Source organism: Ictalurus punctatus, chromosome 19 (assembly GCF_001660625.3).
Source record: "Ictalurus punctatus breed USDA103 chromosome 19, Coco_2.0, whole genome shotgun sequence".
Taxonomy (NCBI): domain Eukaryota; kingdom Metazoa; phylum Chordata; class Actinopteri; order Siluriformes; family Ictaluridae; genus Ictalurus; species Ictalurus punctatus.
The window spans coordinates 26,120,361-26,142,361 of NC_030434.2; the positions used below are offsets into that span (position 1 = coordinate 26,120,361).

General features: G+C 41.9%; 1 protein-coding gene across 11 annotated transcripts in view; it reads left to right on the forward strand.

Moving 5' to 3' along the window:
- Window positions 1–81: 81 nt before the first annotated feature.
- The window catches only part of ppp1r12a (protein phosphatase 1, regulatory subunit 12A), a 64,903-nt gene continuing 42,983 nt past the window's right edge, over window positions 82–22,001 (forward strand). For 8 of the 11 annotated variants that reach the window (XR_006984171.2, XR_006984172.2, XM_017493749.3 and 5 more), the window contains exon 1: window positions 83–408. Coding sequence is in view for 6 of the 11 variants with exons in the window: in XM_017493749.3 (XP_017349238.1) it covers window positions 178–408 (231 nt within the window). In the remaining 5 variants the exon portion in view is untranslated. Of the gene's footprint in view, window positions 409–22,001 lie in introns of all 11 variants that reach the window. The other 3 variants (XR_006984168.2, XR_006984169.2, XR_006984170.2) reach the window with 1 other exon arrangement.

The window sequence follows — 22,001 nt, forward strand, 5'->3', positions numbered from 1 at the left end:
CGAGATGTCGGAGAATGTAGGGTAGTTTGAGGGTTGTTTGTAGGGAGATATCGCGAGAATTTGAGGGGGACGCTGTTGTGCGTTTAGTGGCGGTATAAAGTACTGAGAGAGAGAGAGGGAGAGAGAGAGAGATTATAAAGCAGGGCAGGGAAAAAAAACTCTTGGGGGAATGAAGATATGGCGGACGCCAAGCAGAAGCGGAACGAGCAGTTGAAGCGATGGCTGGGTTCGGAGACGGACCTCGAGCCGCCGGTACTGAAGAAGAAGAAGACGAAGGTGAAGTTCGACGAGGGCGCCGTGTTCCTGGCCGCCTGCTCGAGCGGAGACACCGAGGAGGTGCTGCGGCTGCTGGAGCGCGGAGCCGACATCAACTACGCTAATGTGGACGGGCTAACCGCTCTGCACCAGGTCTCTCCCTGCTTTATGTTTATGTTTGTGTTTATGTTTATGTTTAGACCTGTATTTATATATTTACACTCCTCACTTCCTCTGTCTCTTTCTCTTATAACCGGCTGTGTTTTCCTGCACCACACCTAATCATCACCTCATTCCTGTCCAGTGTTAGAGGGAAAAACACAGCTAGCTCGGTTAGCTTAGCCTGGAGTCTGTAAACACACACGCTTACACACACACACACACACACACACACACGTATATATGTGTACATATACAGGCACTGAAACAGGCCTCGGTTTAAAGAAGTGTTCACTTTTTAATGAACTAAATAGTAATTTGTGATGTGACTCTATCAGTCTCTCTCCCTCTCTCTCTCTCTCTCTCTCTCTCTCTCTCCCTCTCTCTCTCCCTCTCTCTCCCTCATCAGCAGCTGGCCTATTTGTGGAGTTATTTAGCTAATATTAGCAGTGCAGAGACAGGAAGAGACTCGGGGTGGAGGAGTGAGTGAGTGAGTGAGTGACACTTTACACACTTCACTCAGTACAGGGTTTGTTCCTGATTCAGCAGATTCGTGGGTGTTTCTGTAGACCGGTGTTTATTCATTTCATACATTAACATTACTGTGTAACATAACTACATATATTACCTCCTTACTTCAGCTTATTAACACATGATTGTGTGTGTGTGTTGGGGTGGAGGAGGAGGAGGAGCGCGTGTTGGGGTGGTGAGGGAGGAGCGTGTGTTGGGGTGGAGGAGGAGGAGGAGCGCGTGTTGGGGTGGTGAGGGAGGAGCGCGTGTTGGGGTGGTGAGGGTGGAGCGCGTGTTGGGGTGGTGAGGGTGGAGCGCGTGTTGGGGTGGTGAGGGAGGAGCGCGTGTTGGGGTGGTGAGGGAGGAGCGCGTGTTGGGGTGGTGAGGGTGGAGCGCGTGTTGGGGTGGTGAGGGAGGAGCGCGTGTTGGGGTGGTGAGGGAGGAGCGCGTGTTGGGGTGGTGAGGGTGGAGCGCGTGTTGGGGTGGTGAGGGTGGAGCGCGTGTTGGGGTGGTGAGGGAGGAGCGCGTGTTGGGGTGGTGAGGGTGGAGCGCGTGTTGGGGTGGTGAGGGTGGAGCGCGTGTTGGGGTGGTGAGGGAGGAGCGCGTGTTGGGGTGGAGGAGGAGGAGGAGCGCGTGTTGGGGTGGAGGAGGAGGAGGAGCGCGTGTTGGGGTGGAAGAGGAGGAGGAGCGCGTGTTGGGGTGGAGGAGGAGGAGGAGCGCGTGTTGGGGTGGAGGAGGAGGAGGAGCGCGTGTTGGGGTGGAGGAGGAGGAGGAGCGCGTGTTGGGGTGGAGGAGGAGGAGGAGCGCGTGTTGGGGTGGTGAGGGAGGAGCGCGTGTTGGGGTGGTGAGGGTGGAGGAGCACGTGTTGGGGTGGAGGAGCACGTTTTGGGGTGGAGGTGGAGCGCATGCCGAGGTGGAGGAGCGCGTGTTGGGGGGGTGGTGGTGGTGGAGGAGGAGCGTGTTGGGGTGGAGGAGCGTTTGGTGGGGGGGTGGTGGTGGTGGAGGAGGAGCGTGTTGGGGTGGAGGAGCGCGTGCCGGGGTGGTCGGGGTGGTGGAGGAGCGCGTGTTGGGGTGGAGGAGCACGTGTTGGGGTGGAGGAGCATGTGTTTGGGTGGAGGAGCGCGTGCCGGGGTGGTCGGGGTGGTGGAGGAGCGCGTGTTGGGGTGGAGGAGCACGTTTTGGGGTGGTGGTGGAGGAGGAGCGCGTGTTGGGGTGATGGTGGAGGAGGAGCGTGTGCCGGGGCGGTGGAGGAGTGTGTGTTGGTGGAGTGTGTGGGGTAGGGTCGCATGATTATTGATTGATTTTAGTGACAACATATTTTTATTGCACTTCCACATTTAAATAAACAGACCGCTGCTTTCACCTCCATGTCGCGCTACACTCCTGCTTGTGTACAAATCTTTACATCAGATTAGACTGATCCTTAAAGTGCATCGCCTCGTAGAAGCGAAATATCAATAAAATGATACGAAGTGTAACTAAATGAAAACAATTCGGGCGAATGCAGAAAAGTCAGTAACAGTGTTTACAGGAGCAGAGACGCAGACAAATCTCCCAATACAGCGGTGCAGGGACGACGTCACGGTGTACCGCAACCCGGAAGTTCGCACCACACCGGTTCCCTCCACAAAAACCCAGTCGGATTTTCACGTAGACTTTTGGATTATTGCAAAAAATAATCTGTGATCAACACCAGTGTACAACACTAACACGTTCTGTCCATCAAGATCATTTTCACAAATCAACAACGTTTATGAAGTTTGAAGCCTGAATACAATCTCCAGAAATAAACATCTAACCGTACGCTATAAACGCTCTACACCACGGTCACTCCACTTCAACGTCTCCGTCACCGAGCTTCCCACAACCTCTCCAAACTTTATTTAAAACATTCTCCAGAATACGGATTTACTCTGTGGATGAATCTTCATCCACGTTTTTGGGGAATTGTGCACTGCACACCTGAACCAGTTTATCTGCACAGACTTTTCCTGTTTGGCGTGATGTTTAATGTCCCTGACAGCGTCTGTAGTCAGGTTTAGTGACATGTTAGTGTCATGATTTCCCCTCGCTCAAGTGCTGGAGCTCTCGGCGAAGCTGGCAGCGCGATGACGACTCAGTTTTGGCGTACACAATGACGTTGTCCCTGCGCCACTGCATGGTGATTGGCTGTAAGTGTAGGAAGCGTGTGATTTGATCTGCAGTGATGTTTTCTCTGAGCGGAGGACAAACTTTAAACGATATCAGTATCGCAGTCCATCATGTTCACGTAATCGCGGGCCGTCAAAATCCTTATCAAGATCAATGTTCAATTAATTGTGCAGCTCTAGTGATATAGATTCTATATGGAGTGTGTGTGTGTGTGTGTGTAATATTCTGTATGGGGTGTGTGTGTGTGTGATATAGATTCTATATGGGGTGTGTGTGATTATAGTTTGTATATGGGGTGTGTGTGTGTGTGATATAGATTCTATATGGGGTGTGTGTGATATAGTTTGTATATGGGGTGTGTGTGTGTGTGATATAGATTCTATATGGTGTGTGTGTGATATAGATTCTATATGGTGTGTGTGTGATATAGATTCTATATGGGGTGTGTGTGATATAGATTCTATATGGGGTGTGTGTGTGATATAGTTTGTATATGGGGTGTGTGTGTGATATAGATTCTATATGGGGTGTGTGTGTGTGTGATATAGATTCTATATGGGGTGTGTGTGTGTGTGTGATATAGATTCTATATGGGGTGTGTGTGTGTGTGTGATATAGATTCTATATGGGGTGTGTGTGTGTGTGTGATATAGATTCTATATGGGGTGTGTGTGTGATATAGATTCTATATGAGGGTGTGTGTGTGATATAGTTTGTATATGGGGTGTGTGTGTGTGTGATATAGTTTGTATATGGGGGGTGTGTGTGTGATATAGTTTGTATATGGGGTGTGTGTGTGATATAGATTCTATATGGGGTGTGTGTGTGTGATATAGATTCTATATGGGGTGTGTGTGTGTGTGATATAGATTCTATATGGGGTGTGTGTGTGTGATATAGATTCTATATGGGGTGTGTGTGTGATATAGTTTGTATATGGGGTGTGTGTGTGATATAGATTCTATATGGGGTGTGTGTGTGTGATATAGTTTGTATATGGGGTGTGTGTGTGATATAGTTTGTATATGGGGTGTGTGTGTGATATAGTTTGTATATGGGGTGTGTGTGTGATATAGATTCTATATGGGGTGTGTGTGTGTGTGTGATATAGTTTGTATATGGGGTGTGTGTGTGATATAGATTCTATATGGGGTGTGTGTGTGTGATATAGTTTGTATATGGGGTGTGTGTGTGATATAGTTTGTATATGGGGTGTGTGTGTGATATAGTTTGTATATGGGGTGTGTGTGTGATATAGATTCTATATGGGGTGTGTGTGTGTGTGTGATATAGTTTGTATATGGGGTGTGTGTGTGTGATATAGTTTGTATATGGGGTGTGTGTGATATAGTTTGTATATGGGGTGTGTGTGTGATATAGATTCTATATGGGGTTTGTGTGTGTGTGTGATATAGATTCTATATGGGGTGTGTGTGTGTGATATAGATTCTATATGGGGTGTGTGTGTGATATAGTTTGTATATGGGGTGTGTGTGTGATATAGATTCTATATGGGGTGTGTGTGTGATATAGTTTGTATATGGGGTGTGTGTGTGTGATATAGTTTGTATATGGGGTGTGTGTGTGATATAGATTCTATATGGGGTGTGTGTGTGATATAGATTCTATATGGGGGTGTGTGTGTGTGTGATATAGATTCTATATGGGGTGTGTGTGTGTGATATAGATTCTATATGGAGGTGTGTGTGAGAGATTCTATATGGGGTGTGTGTGTGATATAGATTCTATATGGGGTGTGTGTGTGATATAGATTCTATATGGGGTGTGTGTGTGATATAGATTCTATATGGGGTGTGTGTGTGTGATATAGATTCTATATGGGGTGTGTGTGTGATATAGATTCTATATGGGGTGTGTGTGATATAGATTCTATATGGGGTGTGTGTGATATAGATTCTATATGGGGTGTGTGTGTGTGATATAGATTCTATATGGGGTGTGTGTGTGTGATATAGATTCTATATGGGGTGTGTGTGAAATAGATTCTATATGGGGTGTGTGTGTGTTAGATTCTATATGGGGTGTGTGTGTGTTAGATTCTATATGGGGTGTGTGTGTGATATAGATTCTATATGGGGTGTGTGTGTGATATAGATTCTATATGGGGTGTGTGTGTGATATAGATTCTATATGGGGTGTGTGTGATATAGATTCTATATGGGGTGTGTGTGTGATATAGATTCTATATGGGGTGTGTGTGATATAGATTCTATATGGGGTGTGTGTGATATAGATTCTATATGGGGTGTGTGTGTGTGATATAGATTCTATATGGGGTGTGTGTGTGTGATATAGATTCTATATGGGGTGTGTGTGTGATATAGATTCTATATGGGGTGTGTGTGTGATATAGATTCTATATGGGGTGTGTGTGTGTGTGATATAGGTTCTATATTAGGTGTGTGTGTGTGATATAGTTTGTATATGGGGTGTGTGTGTGTGTGTGTGTGATATAGATTCTATATGGGGTGGGTGTGTGTGTGATATAGGTTCTATATTAGGTGTGTGTGTGTGATATAGATTCTATATGGGGTGGGTGTGTGTGTGATATAGGTTCTATATTAGGTGTGTGTGTGTGATATAGTTTGTATATGGGGTGTGTGTGTGTGTGTGATATAGTTTGTATATGGGGTGTGTGTGTGTGTGATATAGTTTGTATATGGGGTGTGTGTGTGATATAGTTTGTATATGGGGTGTGTGTGTGTGATATAGATTCTATATGGGGGGTGTGTGTGATATAGATTCTATATGGGGTGTGTGTGATATAGATTCTATATGGGGTGTGTGAGATATAGATTCTATATGGGGTGTGTGTGAAATAGATTCTATATGGGGTGTGTGTGTGTTAGATTCTATATGGGGTGTGTGTGTGTTAGATTCTATATGGGGTGTGTGTGTGATATAGATTCTATATGGGGTGTGTGTGTGATATAGATTCTATATGGGGTGTGTGTGTGTGGTATAGATTCTATATGGGGTGTGTGTGTGTGTGTTAGATTCTATATGGGGTGTGTGTGTGTGTGTTAGATTCTATATGGGGTGTGTGTGTGTTAGATTCTATATGGGGTGTGTGTGTGATATAGATTCTATATGGGGTGTGTGTGTGATATAGATTCTATATGGGGTGTGTGTGATATAGATTCTATATGGGGTGTGTGTGTGTGTGATATAGATTCTATATGGGGTGTGTGTGTGTGTGATATAGATTCTATATGGGGTGTGTGTGTGTGATATAGATTCTATATGGGGTGTGTGTGTGATATAGATTCTATATGGGGTGTGTGTGTGATATAGATTCTATATGGGGTGTGTGTGTGTGTGATATAGGTTCTATATTAGGTGTGTGTGTGTGATATAGTTTGTATATGGGGTGTGTGTGTGTGTGATATAGGTTCTATATTAGGTGTGTGTGTGTGATTATAGTTTGTATATGGGGTGTGTGTGTGTGTGTGTGTGATATAGATTCTATATGGGGTGGGTGTGTGTGTGATATAGGTTCTATATTAGGTGTGTGTGTGTGATATAGATTCTATATGGGGTGGGTGTGTGTGTGATATAGGTTCTATATTAGGTGTGTGTGTGTGATATAGATTCTATATGGGGTGTGTGTGTGTGATATAGTTTGTATATGGGGTGTGTGTGTGTGTGTGATATAGTTTGTATATGGGGTGTGTGTGTGTGTGTGATATAGTTTGTATATGGGGTGTGTGTGTGATATAGATTCTATATGGGGTGTGTGTGTGTGATATAGATTCTATATGGGGTGTGTGTGTGTGATATAGTTTGTATATGGGGTGTGTGTGTGATATAGATTCTATATGGGGTGTGTGTGTGTGATATAGATTCTATATGGGGTGTGTGTGTGTGATATAGATTCTATATGGGGTGTGTGTGTGTGATATAGATTCTATATGGGGTGTGTGTGTGATATAGATTCTATATGGGGTGTGTGTGTGTGTGATATAGGTTCTATATTAGGTATGTGTGTGTGATATAGTTTGTATATGGGGTGTGTGTGTGTGTGTGTGTGATATAGATTCTATATGGGGTGGGTGTGTGTGTGATATAGGTTCTATATTAGGTGTGTGTGTGTGTGATATAGATTCTATATGGGGTGGGTGTGTGTGTGATATAGGTTCTATATTAGGTGTGTGTGTGTGATATAGATTCTATATGGGGTGTGTGTGTGTGATATAGTTTGTATATGGGGTGTGTGTGTGTGTGTGATATAGTTTGTATATGGGGTGTGTGTGTGTGTGATATAGTTTGTATATGGGGTGTGTGTGTGATATAGATTCTATATGGGGTGTGTGTGTGTGATATAGATTCTATATGGGGGGTGTGTGTGATATAGATTCTATATGGGGTGTGTGTGATATAGATTCTATATGGGGTGTGTGAGATATAGATTCTATATGGGGTGTGTGTGAAATAGATTCTATATGGGGTGTGTGTGTGTTAGATTCTATATGGGGTGTGTGTGTGTTAGATTCTATATGGGGTGTGTGTGTGATATAGATTCTATATGGGGTGTGTGTGTGATATAGATTCTATATGGGGTGTGTGTGTGTGGTATAGATTCTATATGGGGTGTGTGTGTGTGTGTGTTAGATTCTATATGGGGTGTGTGTGTGTGTGTTAGATTCTATATGGGGTGTGTGTGTGTTAGATTCTATATGGGGTGTGTGTGTGATATAGATTCTATATGGGGTGTGTGTGTGATATAGATTCTATATGGGGTGTGTGTGATATAGATTCTATATGGGGTGTGTGTGTGTGTGATATAGATTCTATATGGGGTGTGTGTGTGTGTGATATAGATTCTATATGGGGTGTGTGTGATATAGATTCTATATGGGGTGTGTGTGATATAGATTCTATATGGGGTGTGTGTGTGTGATATAGATTCTATATGGGGTGTGTGTGTGTGATATAGATTCTATATGGGGTGTGTGTGTGATATAGATTCTATATGGGGTGTGTGTGATATAGATTCTATATGGGGTGTGTGTGTGTGATATAGATTCTATATGGGGTGTGTGTGTGTGATATAGATTCTATATGGGGTGTGTGTGTGATATAGATTCTATATGGGGTGTGTGTGTGATATAGGTTCTATATGGGGTGTGTGTGTGTGTGATATAGGTTCTATATTAGGTGTGTGTGTGTGATATAGTTTGTATATGGGGTGTGTGTGTGTGTGTGTGTGTGATATAGATTCTATATGGGGTGGGTGTGTGTGTGATATAGGTTCTATATTAGGTGTGTGTGTGTGATATAGATTCTATATGGGGTGGGTGTGTGTGTGATATAGGTTCTATATTAGGTGTGTGTGTGTGATATAGATTCTATATGGGGTGTGTGTGTGTGATATAGTTTGTATATGGGGTGTGTGTGTGTGTGTGATATAGTTTGTATATGGGGTGTGTGTGTGTGTGTGATATAGTTTGTATATGGGGTGTGTGTGTGATATAGATTCTATATGGGGTGTGTGTGTGTGATATAGATTCTATATGGGGTGTGTGTGTGTGATATAGTTTGTATATGGGGTGTGTGTGTGATATAGATTCTATATGGTGTGTGTGTGTGATATAGATTCTATATGGTGTGTGTGTGTGATATAGATTCTATATGGGGTGTGTGTGTGATATAGATTCTATATGGGGTGTGTGTGTGTGTGATATAGGTTCTATATTAGGTGTGTGTGTGTGATATAGTTTGTATATGGGGGGTGTGTGTGATATAGATTCTATATGGGGTGTGTGTGTGTGATATAGATTCTATATGGGGTGTGTGTGTGTGTGATATAGGTTCTATATTAGGTGTGTGTGTGTGTGTGTGTGATATAGTTTGTATATGGGGGGTGTGTGTGATATAGATTCTATATGGGGTGTGTGTGTGTGATATAGATTCTATATGGGGTGTGTGTGTGTGTGATATAGTTTGTATATGGGGTGTGTGTGTGTGATATAGTTTGTATATGGGGTGTGTGTGTGTGATCTAGATTCTATATGGGGTGTGTGTGTGTGTTAGATTCTATATGGGGTGTGTGTGTGTGTGTTAGATTCTATATGGGGTGTGTGTGTGTGTGTTAGATTCTATATGGGGTGTGTGTGTGATATAGATTCTATATGGGGTGTGTGTGTGATATAGATTCTATATGGGGTGTGTGTGATATAGATTCTATATGGGGTGTGTGTGTGTGTGATATAGATTCTATATGGGGTGTGTGTGTGTGTGATATAGATTCTATATGGGGTGTGTGTGATATAGATTCTATATGGGGTGTGTGTGATATAGATTCTATATGGGGTGTGTGTGTGTGATATAGATTCTATATGGGGTGTGTGTGTGTGATATAGATTCTATATGGGGTGTGTGTGTGATATAGATTCTATATGGGGTGTGTGTGTGATATAGGTTCTATATGGGGTGTGTGTGTGTGTGATATAGGTTCTATATTAGGTGTGTGTGTGTGATATAGTTTGTATATGGGGTGTGTGTGTGTGTGTGTGTGTGATATAGATTCTATATGGGGTGGGTGTGTGTGTGATATAGGTTCTATATTAGGTGTGTGTGTGATATAGATTCTATATGGGGTGGGTGTGTGTGTGATATAGGTTCTATATTAGGTGTGTGTGTGTGATATAGATTCTATATGGGGTGTGTGTGTGTGATATAGTTTGTATATGGGGTGTGTGTGTGTGTGTGATATAGTTTGTATATGGGGTGTGTGTGTGTGTGTGATATAGTTTGTATATGGGGTGTGTGTGTGATATAGATTCTATATGGGGTGTGTGTGTGTGATATAGATTCTATATGGGGTGTGTGTGTGTGATATAGTTTGTATATGGGGTGTGTGTGTGATATAGATTCTATATGGTGTGTGTGTGTGATATAGATTCTATATGGTGTGTGTGTGTGATATAGATTCTATATGGGGTGTGTGTGTGATATAGATTCTATATGGGGTGTGTGTGTGTGTGATATAGGTTCTATATTAGGTGTGTGTGTGTGTGTGTGATATAGTTTGTATATGGGGGGTGTGTGTGATATAGATTCTATATGGGGTGTGTGTGTGTGATATAGATTCTATATGGGGTGTGTGTGTGTGTGATATAGGTTCTATATTAGGTGTGTGTGTGTGTGTGTGATATAGTTTGTATATGGGGGGTGTGTGTGATATAGATTCTATATGGGGTGTGTGTGTGTGATATAGATTCTATATGGGGTGTGTGTGTGTGTGATATAGTTTGTATATGGGGTGTGTGTGTGTGATATAGTTTGTATATGGGGTGTGTGTGTGTGATCTAGATTCTATATGGGGTGTGTGTGTGTGATCTAGATTCTATATGGGGTGTGTGTGTGTGATCTAGATTCTATATGGAGTGTGTGTGTGTGTGTGTGATATAGATTCTATATGGGGTTTGTGTGTGTGCTATAGATTCTATATGGAGTGTGTGTTAGTGTGCTATAGATTCTATATGGAGTGTGTGTGTGTGTTAGTGTGTTATAGATTCTATATGGAGTGTGTGTTAGTGTGCTATAGATTCTACATGGAGTGTGTGTGTGATATAGATTCTATATGGGGTGTGTGTGTTAGATTCTATATGGGGTGTGTGTGTTAGATTCTATATGGGGTGTGTGTGATATAGTTTGTATATGGGGTGTGTGTGTGTGTGTGTGATATAGTTTGTATATGGGGTGTGTGTGTGTGTGATATAGATTCTATATGGGGTGTGTGTGTGATATAGATTCTATATGGGTGTGTGTGTGTGATATAGGTTCTATATTAGGTGTGTGTGTGTGATATAGTTTGTATATGGGGTGTGTGTGATATAGTTTGTATATGGGGTGTGTGTGTGTGTGATATAGTTTGTATATGGGGTGTGTGTGATATAGATTCTATATGGGGTGTGTGTGTGATATAGTTTGTATATGGGGTGTGTGTGATATAGATTCTATATGGGGTGTGTGTGTGTGTGATATAGATTCTATATGGGGTGTGTGTGTGATATAGATTCTATATGGGGTGTGTGTGTGTGATATAGTTTGTATATGGGGTGTGTGTGTGATATAGATTCTATATGGGGTGTGTGTGTGTGTGATATAGATTCTATATGGGGTGTGTGTGTGTGTGATATAGTTTGTATATGGGGTGTGTGTGATATAGTTTGTATATGGGGTGTGTGTGTGTGTGTGTGATATAGATTCTATATGGGTGTGTGTGTGTGATATAGATTCTATATGGTGTGTGTGTGTGTGATATAGATTCTATATGGGGTGTGTGTGTGATATAGTTTGTATATGGAGTGTGTGTGTGTGTGTGATATAGATTCTATATGGGGTTTGTGTGTGTTAGATTCTATATGGAGTGTGTGTGTGTTAGTGTGTTATAGATTGTATATGGAGTGTGTTAGTGTGCTATAGATTCTATATGGAGTGTGTGTGTGTTAGTGTGCTATAGATTCTATATGGAGTGTGTGTGTTAGTGTGCTATAGATTCTATATGGAGTGTGTGTGTGTTAGTGTGCTATAGATTGTATATGGAGTGTGTGTGTTAGTGTGCTATAGATTCTATATGGAGTGTGTGTGTGTTAGTGTGCTATAGATTGTATATGGAGTGTGTGTGTGTGTTAGTGTGTTATAGATTCTACATGGAGTGTGTGTGTGTTAGTGTGCTATAGATTCTGTATGGAGTGTGTGTGTGTGTGTTAGTGTGCTATAGATTGTATATGGAGTGTGTGTGTGTTAGTGTGCTATAGATTGTATGTGGAGTGTGTGTGTGTTAGTGTGCTATAGATTGTATATGGAGTGTGTGTGTGTGTGTGTTAGTGTGCTATAGATTGTATATGGAGTGTGTGTGTGTGTTAGTGTGCTATAGATTGTATATGGAGTGTGTGTGTGTTAGTGTGCTATAGATTGTATGTGGAGTGTGTGTGTGTGTTAGTGTGCTATAGATTGTATATGGAGTGTGTGTGTGTTAGTGTGCTATAGATTGTATATGGAGTGTGTGTGTGTTAGTGTGCTATAGATTGTATGTGGAGTGTGTGTGTGTGTTAGTGTGCTATAGATTGTATATGGAGTGTGTGTGTGTTAGTGTGCTATAGATTCTATATGGAGTGTGTGTGTGTGTTAGTGTGCTATAGATTGTATATGGAGTGTGTGTGTGTTAGTGTGCTATAGATTCTATATGGAGTGTGTGTGTGTTAGTGTGCTATAGATTGTATATGGAGTGTGTGTGTGTTAGTGTGCTATAGATTGTATATGGAGTGTGTGTGTGTTAGTGTGCTATACATTCTATATGGAGTGTGTGTGTGTGTGTTAGTGTGCTATAGATTGTATATGGAGTGTGTGTGTGTGCTATAGACTGACTGACTGATTCACTGACTCTCTGACTGAATAATTCACTGACTGATTCACTGACTCTCTGACTGAATAATTCACTGACTGATTCACTGACTCTCTGACTGAATAATTCACTGACTGATTCACTGACTCTCTGACCGAATGATTTTCTGACCGAATGATTCACTGATTCACTCATTGACTGACTTTTTTTTTTTTCTAAATGTGCTGAATTTGTACCGGACTAGCTCACCTGGACCATTCTAATGTTCATCTGCATGAATGTGCGGCTCTGCGCAGAACAAACGACACCACAGCACCTCTTCTCAAAACTCTAACACCCACCCTGTAGACCGATCAGCCATAACATTAAGACCACTGACCGGTGAAGTGAATAACATTGACTGTCTCGTTACCGTGGCACCTGTTGAGGTCTGGGAGATATTAAGCAGCAAGTGAACAGTCGGTTCTGTAAGTTGACGTGTTGGAGTGTAAGGATGTGAGTGACTTTAACACGGGACAGCGTGTGTGGCTTACCTGGATGCTCTCTGGGAAAGAAGGAGGCGGTGTGATGCTCTGGGCAATGTTCTGCTGGGAAACCTTGGGTCCTGGCAGGGTAAATAAATGGTGTGCGAGTGGTGTATAGTGTGTGTGCGTATAGTGTGTGTGTGTAGCAGTGCTCTGTAATCTCCTCAGCTGTGTATATGTCTACAAATGGTAATGACGGCTCCGTGTGTAGATGCACAGGAATGTAAAGAATGCGTCACTCGCTGAGCTGAACGTGTAGGTGCCTGGGCTTCACTCCGGCTCCTCCACACCGTACACACACCCCGTATACACCCGTACACTCACACGCACACAGTCAGGAATAGGTTTCCTGTGTGTTGCATATGGGTTAGCGAGCGTTCGGTTATATCTCGGTTTTATTTTTAGCCTGTGCGCTGCAGTGGAGTTACAGCCAGTCAGAGTCCTGAGGATTTTTATTTTTTAAAGAATTAAACACTGAAATGACGTTAAAACGTTAAATTCTTTCCCTCGAGTCGTTCATTAGCAGCGTTTAGTGTCTGAAAACTGAATCGTTCGGAGTTTGGCTGAAATTGCGGTTGTGACACTGACAATACAGGTGCTTATTTAAATATGCAAATTATATTTCATTGAAATACAGTCGCAATAAAAATTATTCACCCCCAGTGCAAATGAGGTTTATTGTCTAACTTTACAGACTTTCAGCTGTTTGCGATGAACAAATCAAACAAAAGTGATTGAAATAGTTCGACACGACGAATGCTTCAAGTGTTTTCCCCAAATTCAACTGAAAATGAAACTTATAATGACTTCTCCAGTTTCAGAATTATTCACCCCCTTCATGATGAGCGTCTTTAGTACTCAGTAGAGCTCCTTTTACTGTTCTGACCTGCTGTAGACGAGATGCAGATCTTCTGCAGCGTTCCTGAGGAATCTTCTCCCGTTCCTCATGAGCAGCGGCCTCCAGTTCAGTAATGTTCTCGGGTTTGTGCTGCAGCCGCCTTCTTCACATCCCACCAGAGATTCTCTACGGGGTTCAAGTCAGGTGACTGTGACGGCCCTGTAGAATCTTCCAGAACTTCTTCTGTAACCCAGCCTTGGTGGAATTTGAGGTACGCTTGGGATCGTTGTCCTGGTGGAAGGTCCGATGACGCCCGAGCTTCAGCTTCCTCACAGACGGCATGAGGTTTTCTCCTGGGATTCCCTGATACTTCACTGACTCCATCTCATCTTCCACACACTTGCAGCTGTCGATCGTTTCCCTTTTCTGCCCCGTCCAGGTATTTCATATAATTTCTGCCCCAATCCAGTTCAGGTGTTTCATGTGTTCCAGCTCAAGCGCACCTGGTGTAAGTAATGAAGCCCTTGATCAGTTGTATCAGGTGTGCTCGAGAAAACACCTGTTCTGCATATCTGTGCTGGTGTGAGGGATTCTGTTCAGGGGGGTGAATAATTTTGAGACTGGAGAAATCATTATAAGTTTCATTTTCAGTTGAATTTGGGGAAACCGCTTGAAGCGTTCGTCGTGTCGAACTATTTCAGCTGCTTTCGTCCGAGTTGTTCATCGCAAACAGCTTGAAGTCTGTACATTCTGACACTAAACCTGATTTACAACCATGGTTTAATCATTTCTGCATCATTTCAGTTGCAGCTTTGCAATTTTGATTGTAATATTACAGTATAGAATATTAATCTTGTATTATAAAAATATAATAATTTGATTATTTTTCTTGGCTAACGTTATGCCATCCTTTCAAATTCATAAAAACCTTTCAGTAAAATCATTTTGATAGAATTGTTTTGCTGTTTAGAATCTATTAAATGAAATGTTCTTTAATACTAATTCATGTTCCTAATTTGTTTGATTAAAAAAAAAAACTCTTAAACCATTATGATTTTTACATCTTAAATAAATTTTTTCAAATTTAAATTAATTAAATGTAAAAAAAAATTAAGAATTTTTTAAAAATGCTACAGTTGTAAACTTAATCTTTAATACTAACTTAATTCTATTGAATATTTCTAGTTTAGAACACTTTAGGAAATATGTCTTTGCGTAATTTTAATGGAAAATCTGTTTTTGTTTTTTTTAGTGAGGTGAAATGTTTCATGTAAATATACGTTTTGTTTAGCACAAAAAATTCAATAAAATGCTGATCTGTGAACTATTTAGTAAAAAATTCATACATTTTTATAAATTTGCCTTTGTTTTGATTAATATAACGTCTTCTGAGTTACGATTTTGCATAATTTAATTATATTAATAAAAAATAACACATTTAACCAACCAGCGAGTTTTTAAATTATTCAAACAATCAAGTTATAATATTCAAGAGCTTTTCTGAATTGTTGAAATGAAAATAGGTGCCTTTGTGTGTTTTGAGTATTGAAGCTGAGATTTTAGATTCATTTAACTTTTAATTTATTATTTCTGAATCATTGTACTTCTAAAATAAATTAATAATACTCCCAATGTAGATTTATTAATAGCTGTTTAACTCCTCGTCCATTGTGTTACCCCGTGGTTAACGGAGATATAAATGTGTTTCGGCTTTCAGTTTATCGTCTTCATTTTTTGTTGGATTTTTTTCCTCGTAAGAATCAGCTGTTTACGGTGAAGTGTGGCGTTAAACTGTACGACGTCTTGCTTTTTTGCCTTCATACTGTTTATTTCTGTTTCTCTTTAACGCCGAGTCACTGGCGGCCATTTTGTTTTGCAAACAAACTAATCAGTGCCGTGAAATTAGCCATGAAACGGGGAAACAATCGGATGTGTACGAGCTTTATCCTGGTACGGTGTTAAAAAAAAAACAGGAACGTAGTGTGGTTGTAGTTCATTTACGTTATGTCGTGTTTGCGTGTTTTAATGTTTACAAAAGCAGGAAACTTGATCGAAATTTTTTTTACTGAATCTAATTTTAATGCGTGTTATGATGTAATAACTTGACAGCCAATTAGAAACCAGTATACAGCAAGAACAATAAAAAAAAATCAGTCGTGTTCTCCATCCTGGTTTTGGACGGATTTGTACATCACGTGATCTTTCTCCCACTCCTTTTCCTAGGTTTTGGATAAACTTTATTTACCAGCTGGACTCCGTGTTTGAAGAAGAACTCTTGCCTTTTTTTGGACCGGCGTTCAGGCAGGAGTCGGGAAAGAATTTGCTGTGTGTGTGAGAGAGAGTGAGAGAGACCGTCTTCTCTGGAGGTGTGATGTATCTGTTCCCTCTTCACACGAATCTAGCTCATTCCAATCCAGCATTAAACTATTTGATATGAACTGGTACACCCCCCCTTCCCAAAAGCTCCGCCCCCTTCACTCCTATCGCATATTTATAACGTTTCCACTCTCGTTTAAACTCGATTTTCCTGCTTGAAAGTCTCGAGACAGCTCCCTGACGTGAGATCAAACCGATCCCGCGTAGCTAGCATTAAACGTTTATATTGCTAACATCGTTTATTCAGATTTATGTTATTTATCCCACCGACGAGTTTCTACCAAAAATGTACAAAGGTCTACCACTTCACCCGGCGACGATGCGCTCTCCGGATACGTTCTAGCTGATGCGTAGAAACGAGATTTACATCTTTTTTTTTTTTTTACAGAACGCACGTTTGTCAGTTTTAGTTAATTTACGTACAGCAACGTAAACCCTCGGTACCATACGTTATGTTAAGTCAAGCTTTTTATTCTAAAACCAAAAGGTGCAGCGCTGCAGTGTTCTAAAACGCAAACTAGATACTAGCCACGTCCTCCGATTAGATTGGCACAGTGATCTAACAGTTCTAGCTACGCGCACTCGCACCTCCGGACACGCCGACGACCTCCACTACGTCCTAACTAGATCCAGATCTCTCCGTAACGTCTCCGTACTCGTTTAACCAGACGCCATGTATGGGCCGCATACCATGAAAACAACAGTTAGACGTTTTTCTTCTGAAAAATACCACCCCCAAACACACACACACACACACACACACACACACACACACACAGTATACTCCACTACTCAAGCAACAGTTCCGCTGTCTGTTGTTGTGGGATTAGTCTCTTCAGCTGGCACCCTACACACACACGCCTGTCTCTGACTCATACATACCTGTGTAATGATCCTCGTTGTCTGTATTGTGTGTTGTTTGTCCTGTGTAAAGTGGGTACAATGTGACTGAGGTGTGTTTTCAGTGCGCCTGCACACACACACACACACACGCTACAGGAGATTAACCTGGGTGTGTTTGTCTTGTGCTTGTGGAAGTCCACAGTGGGGTTGGAAATAGGGATGTCACGGTACCAAAAATCTAGTAATCGGTACCGATACCACCAAAGGTACACGATACCAAAGTCGATACCAGGGTGTGGTCAAATAAATAATTTTTTATATTGAAATTAGAATCTCTCCTGGAGGACATCCTCCTCTGGCTGATACTGGCACAGAGAGAGGGGGATGTTTTAGTTATCAAACACTGTCTGACAATGACTAATAAGTGCTAAGGTGCACTCCTAAATGTGTGCGCACACAAACGCACACACACACACCTTATACTCTGAATGCATTCATTTAAATTCACTCATATGGTGGCGACCAAAAAGATTTATTAAAAGCATGAACATGTGAATAATTATTAGTGACATGAGGCTACGTGTATCCGACAGGACCCGGGCTGAATGGCGATGCACGGAGGAACATCAGGAGGAAGTTTATAACACTGCAATGCGTTAGCGTCGTTAACAAATAACCGGCTTTCGCTAACATTACACGGAGCGTAGCGTTAGCTGGTTTCACGCCCACAATGCAGCTGCCTCAAACACACATAATATAGCACCGTCTTTCAGGTGCTTCGCCAGATTCCAGGTGTTTCCTCGATTCGTTTGAGATGAACGCTAGCAGCGGTTACACACCGGAAACCGATACTAGCTTTCCTCTCTTTTCCTCTCAACGAGTCGGGGCGGAGCTAAACTTTTGTAGTGTTTCCCGTGTGCTTGTTGTTGTTGTTGTTGTTCACCACTTGTGCACCAACTAAAACACTTGTGCGTATTTGCTGCCCCCATCAGTTCTGGAAGAATTGCAACCTCGGTACATTCATTACCAATGGTACCGACTGTACTGCAGAAAAACCAGTACCGTCACGCTCTAAGAATGTTGGTACCGAAGTATCGGGTAGAGGGGCGGGGGGGCGGTGCGGGTAGAGGGGCGGGGGGGCGGTGCGGGTAGAGGGGCGGGGGGGCGGTGCGGGTAGAGGGGCGGGGGGGCGGCGCGGGTAGAAGGACGGGGGGCGGCGCGGGTAGAAGGGCGGGGGGCGGGGGCGGCGCGGGTAGAAGGGCGGGGGGCGGGGGCGGCGCGGGTAGAAGGGCGGGGGGCGGTGCGGCGAATATAAATGTCTCTGTGAGCCGGCTGTTACTATGGAAACGGTTCATAGTAGTGCGATGATGTGCAGCTGCAGGACTTTATAGGAAATGGATCAACGCGGTGGTGAGCAGTTCGCAGAGTGCGTGCTAGTCGAGTGACGCGCTCGTATTAGAAACTAGCCGAGCGTGCGACACGTAATTGGCACGTTGCTCCTGAAAGGTGTGTGTGTGTGTGTGTGTGTGTGTGTGTGTGTGTGTGTGTGTGTGTTAAACCTGTAATCATCAGCAGGAAGTGTGTCAACATTTTTAACCCCAGAAACGCTGCAGCACGTCATTGCCCTGTTCACACGCCACACGCAGGGAAGGTGTACAGAAATATTACTAAGTCTGTACGACTTTAATTATTTGTTTGTTTGTTTGTTTGTTTGTTTGTGTCTTAAAGATTTATTTGCACACGAGATCTTAACGAAGTGTGCAAATCTTCGTGCAAACCTTCTGTAAGCGTAAACGGTTTCTTTATAAACAAATTCATTCACTTTCCGGTAGAATTAAACACAACATTATTATTACTACTACTACTACTAATAATAATATTAATATTAATAATAGTAATAATAAGATATTTATACTGATTATGGCTTTGTTTTATATAATAAGAAGTTTGGACACTTTGGTCATCGTCTTCTCATCTTTTTTGTAAACTTTACTGTAAAATTACTTTTTTAAAAACTTCAGCGTTTTCTTTCACACCTTTCGACATAAAACAGACGAGAGCTGAGCAATGTCAATTTATTTCACATTTATTTTTAATTCGTATTTAATTTTTTTAAAACGAATTTTCAACTGAGTTTATTTGATTTTGTCGTTACAGAGTCTTTACAATGTGTGTAATGTTTTTCCAACAGTTAATTTTTTCCCTCCTTTTAGTACTTTTTTTTTTGTAGCCAATTAATAAATGCCGTTTAACTTGAAACGTTTTCTTACTTTTTTAATTATATCAAGTTTGAAAAATAAACAACAAAAACAATGTATATAATTTCGTACAGAATTTTTGAAAGTGTAAATTTTTTTTTTTTAAATCTCCTTTTTGTCTACATTTTTAACATCATATCAAACATCAAAAAGAAAAACTTTTTTTTTAATTATTACATCATATAAGGAAAAAAAATCCTTATATGATGTAATAATTAAAAAAAAAAAGTTTTTCTTTTTGATTCTGTTTGGTAAACATCACCGAACAGTTCTTTTTTTAAATGTAAATTTGCACTCAATTTATAATTTATTTATTTTTGTTTATAATTTTGATGAGCTGCTTTTTTCACCCTTACATTTTTTATAGCACTTCAAGACACTAATGCACTGACGTGTTTTTACGCTTGAGAAATCACCTCAGACCTGCGTTATATTTATAACGTATATTAAAATATTGTTCATGTATGTATTTTCTGACCCGAGCCGTGTGCGTTAGAGCCGAGTTCAGAGTTCTAGAAAACGTGTGTGTGTGTGTGTTGAGAATGTAGAGTATTTGACGTGATGCCCGAGGGCTTAAACACTACACAAACTACATAAACACTTTCTCCTCACACCCAAACACACACACACACACACACACACACACACACACAGAAATAAACCCATGCTCTGATTCAAGAAAACACACATTCAGTATGAAGTGTTTATCAGGACATTTAATAACCAGCATGGTTTATGAGGACCCACCTTTCCCAACATCTGTCCAATAAAATACATGTCACATAAACACACATGGGTACACACACGCGCACACACGTTCACACGTATAAATTGTCACAGTGAAGGGAGAGTTCAGTTTCACTGTAACCATTCGGGGGTGTAAACTGTATGGTGATTGGCTGTAAGTGTAGGAAGTGTGTGATTCGATCTGCAGCAGAGTTTTCTATGAGCGGAGGACAAAGTTTAAACAGCAGTATTAATATAATGGATGGACAGATGAATGGTAGATTGGAATAATGAATGGGTAGACGGGCTAGAAGACAGGATGAGGGGATCATGACTAATAAACCCCGCCTCCTGGATGAGCAGGTGAAAACAAGAGAAAGCAGTGATCCTCATAACATTCCTCACGCTGTTCCTCATAACATCGCTCATGGTGTCTCCTCGCTGTGCTGCTCACCATGTCTCCTCACAGCGTTCCTTGCAGTGTTCCTCGTCACATTCCTCAGTGTTCCTCTCTGGGTTCCACACGGTTTCTCACTGTGTGTTCACGTCTCCTCACTGTGTTCCTCCGTGTTCCTCACCTCTTCGCGGTGTCCCCTGATTATCCCTGAGGAGTTAATGGGGCTAATGAAGTGGATGTTGTGTTCTGAGGCTCTGTGAGATGTTTGCTGGATGATCTCACGCCGATGTGTTTACATTTCTCACTAAGTTGTGTACACACTTGCTCCACACTCTGTAGGGCACACACTCCTCTGTGCATAAGTATTTATCATGGCTGTGAACTTTCCACCATTTTGTAATGTTACAATCTGGACCTGAAATGGATTTTTAAAAATTTTATTTATTTATTTATTTATTTATTTTAAATAAAGTTTAGTGATTGCACCATCGCAGCTCTGCCTGGAATCGATGAACCTTCTCTGGTCCACTCACCATGTTACCTCCTTGCTAATGTTCCTCATTGTTTGTCTCTCTGTGTAGACCTATTTGCCATGTTCTTTGCTTTGTTCCTCACCTTGTCGCTGTGTTACTAATCTTCTTGCTACATTCCTTATCGTTACACTTCTCCTAACTGTGTGCCCCACCTCCTCGTTGTGCTCCTCACCTTCTCGCTATGTTCCTCTTGGTCGTCGTCTTCCTCCTTTTCTTGCTTCTTCTTCATTCTTCTCCATCTCTTCCTCCCCCTCCTTCTTCTGCTTATTTTACTGCTTTTTCTCTTCCTCCTCCTCCTCCTTCTTCTTTTCCTCCTACTACGCTTCCTCTTCTTTTTTTCTTCCTTTTCCTCCTCATCCTTCTTTCCTTCATCTTTTCGTCCTTATTCTTCTTCTTTCTTCGTTCTCATGTCCTCCTTCTTCTTTTCCTCCTCCTCCTTTCTTCCTTCCGCTTGAAAAATGAAAGTCGTAGAGACCTGAAGCTTGGTCATTAGATAGATGTTATAGATACTAGGATTTTTACTCAATGTGCATAAATTTGGTTTCAAACCACTCGTCAGTGAGAACCTCTAATCCTCAAAACCATGTCGTGATTTATAAACAATATGGCCACCACATGTCAATCAGATTTAAGGAGGCGGAGCCTAATTTTACTCAAACAGCCATAACTCACTTCATAGGTTTCAGAGGCTTCATAGCTTACATGAGAAGTTTCTGGGGACATATGCAAAGTTTGGGGTGTGGCCATCAGTGTTGGGTGGGGCTAGCTGTTGTGTCGGGCACCTGTTTCTTAGGAACCAGAAGTTTGACCTGCTGCATCACTGAGCAAATCTGTATGTGGATTTTTGATGAGCTCTAATTACTTTAGGGGGGGGGGAAAAACATGGCTGCCATCAGCCAATCAGATTTCAGCAGGTACTTAGCAGTGTTAACATTGAGCTATTGTCATGAGAATTGAATGGGAGGTTCGAGTCTCTGGTTACTGTCTGATTGATGTGGTCTCACTCAGCCTGGCCTCTGGGGGCTCTGTTCATATTCGTCACATTTTGTGTTCCTATC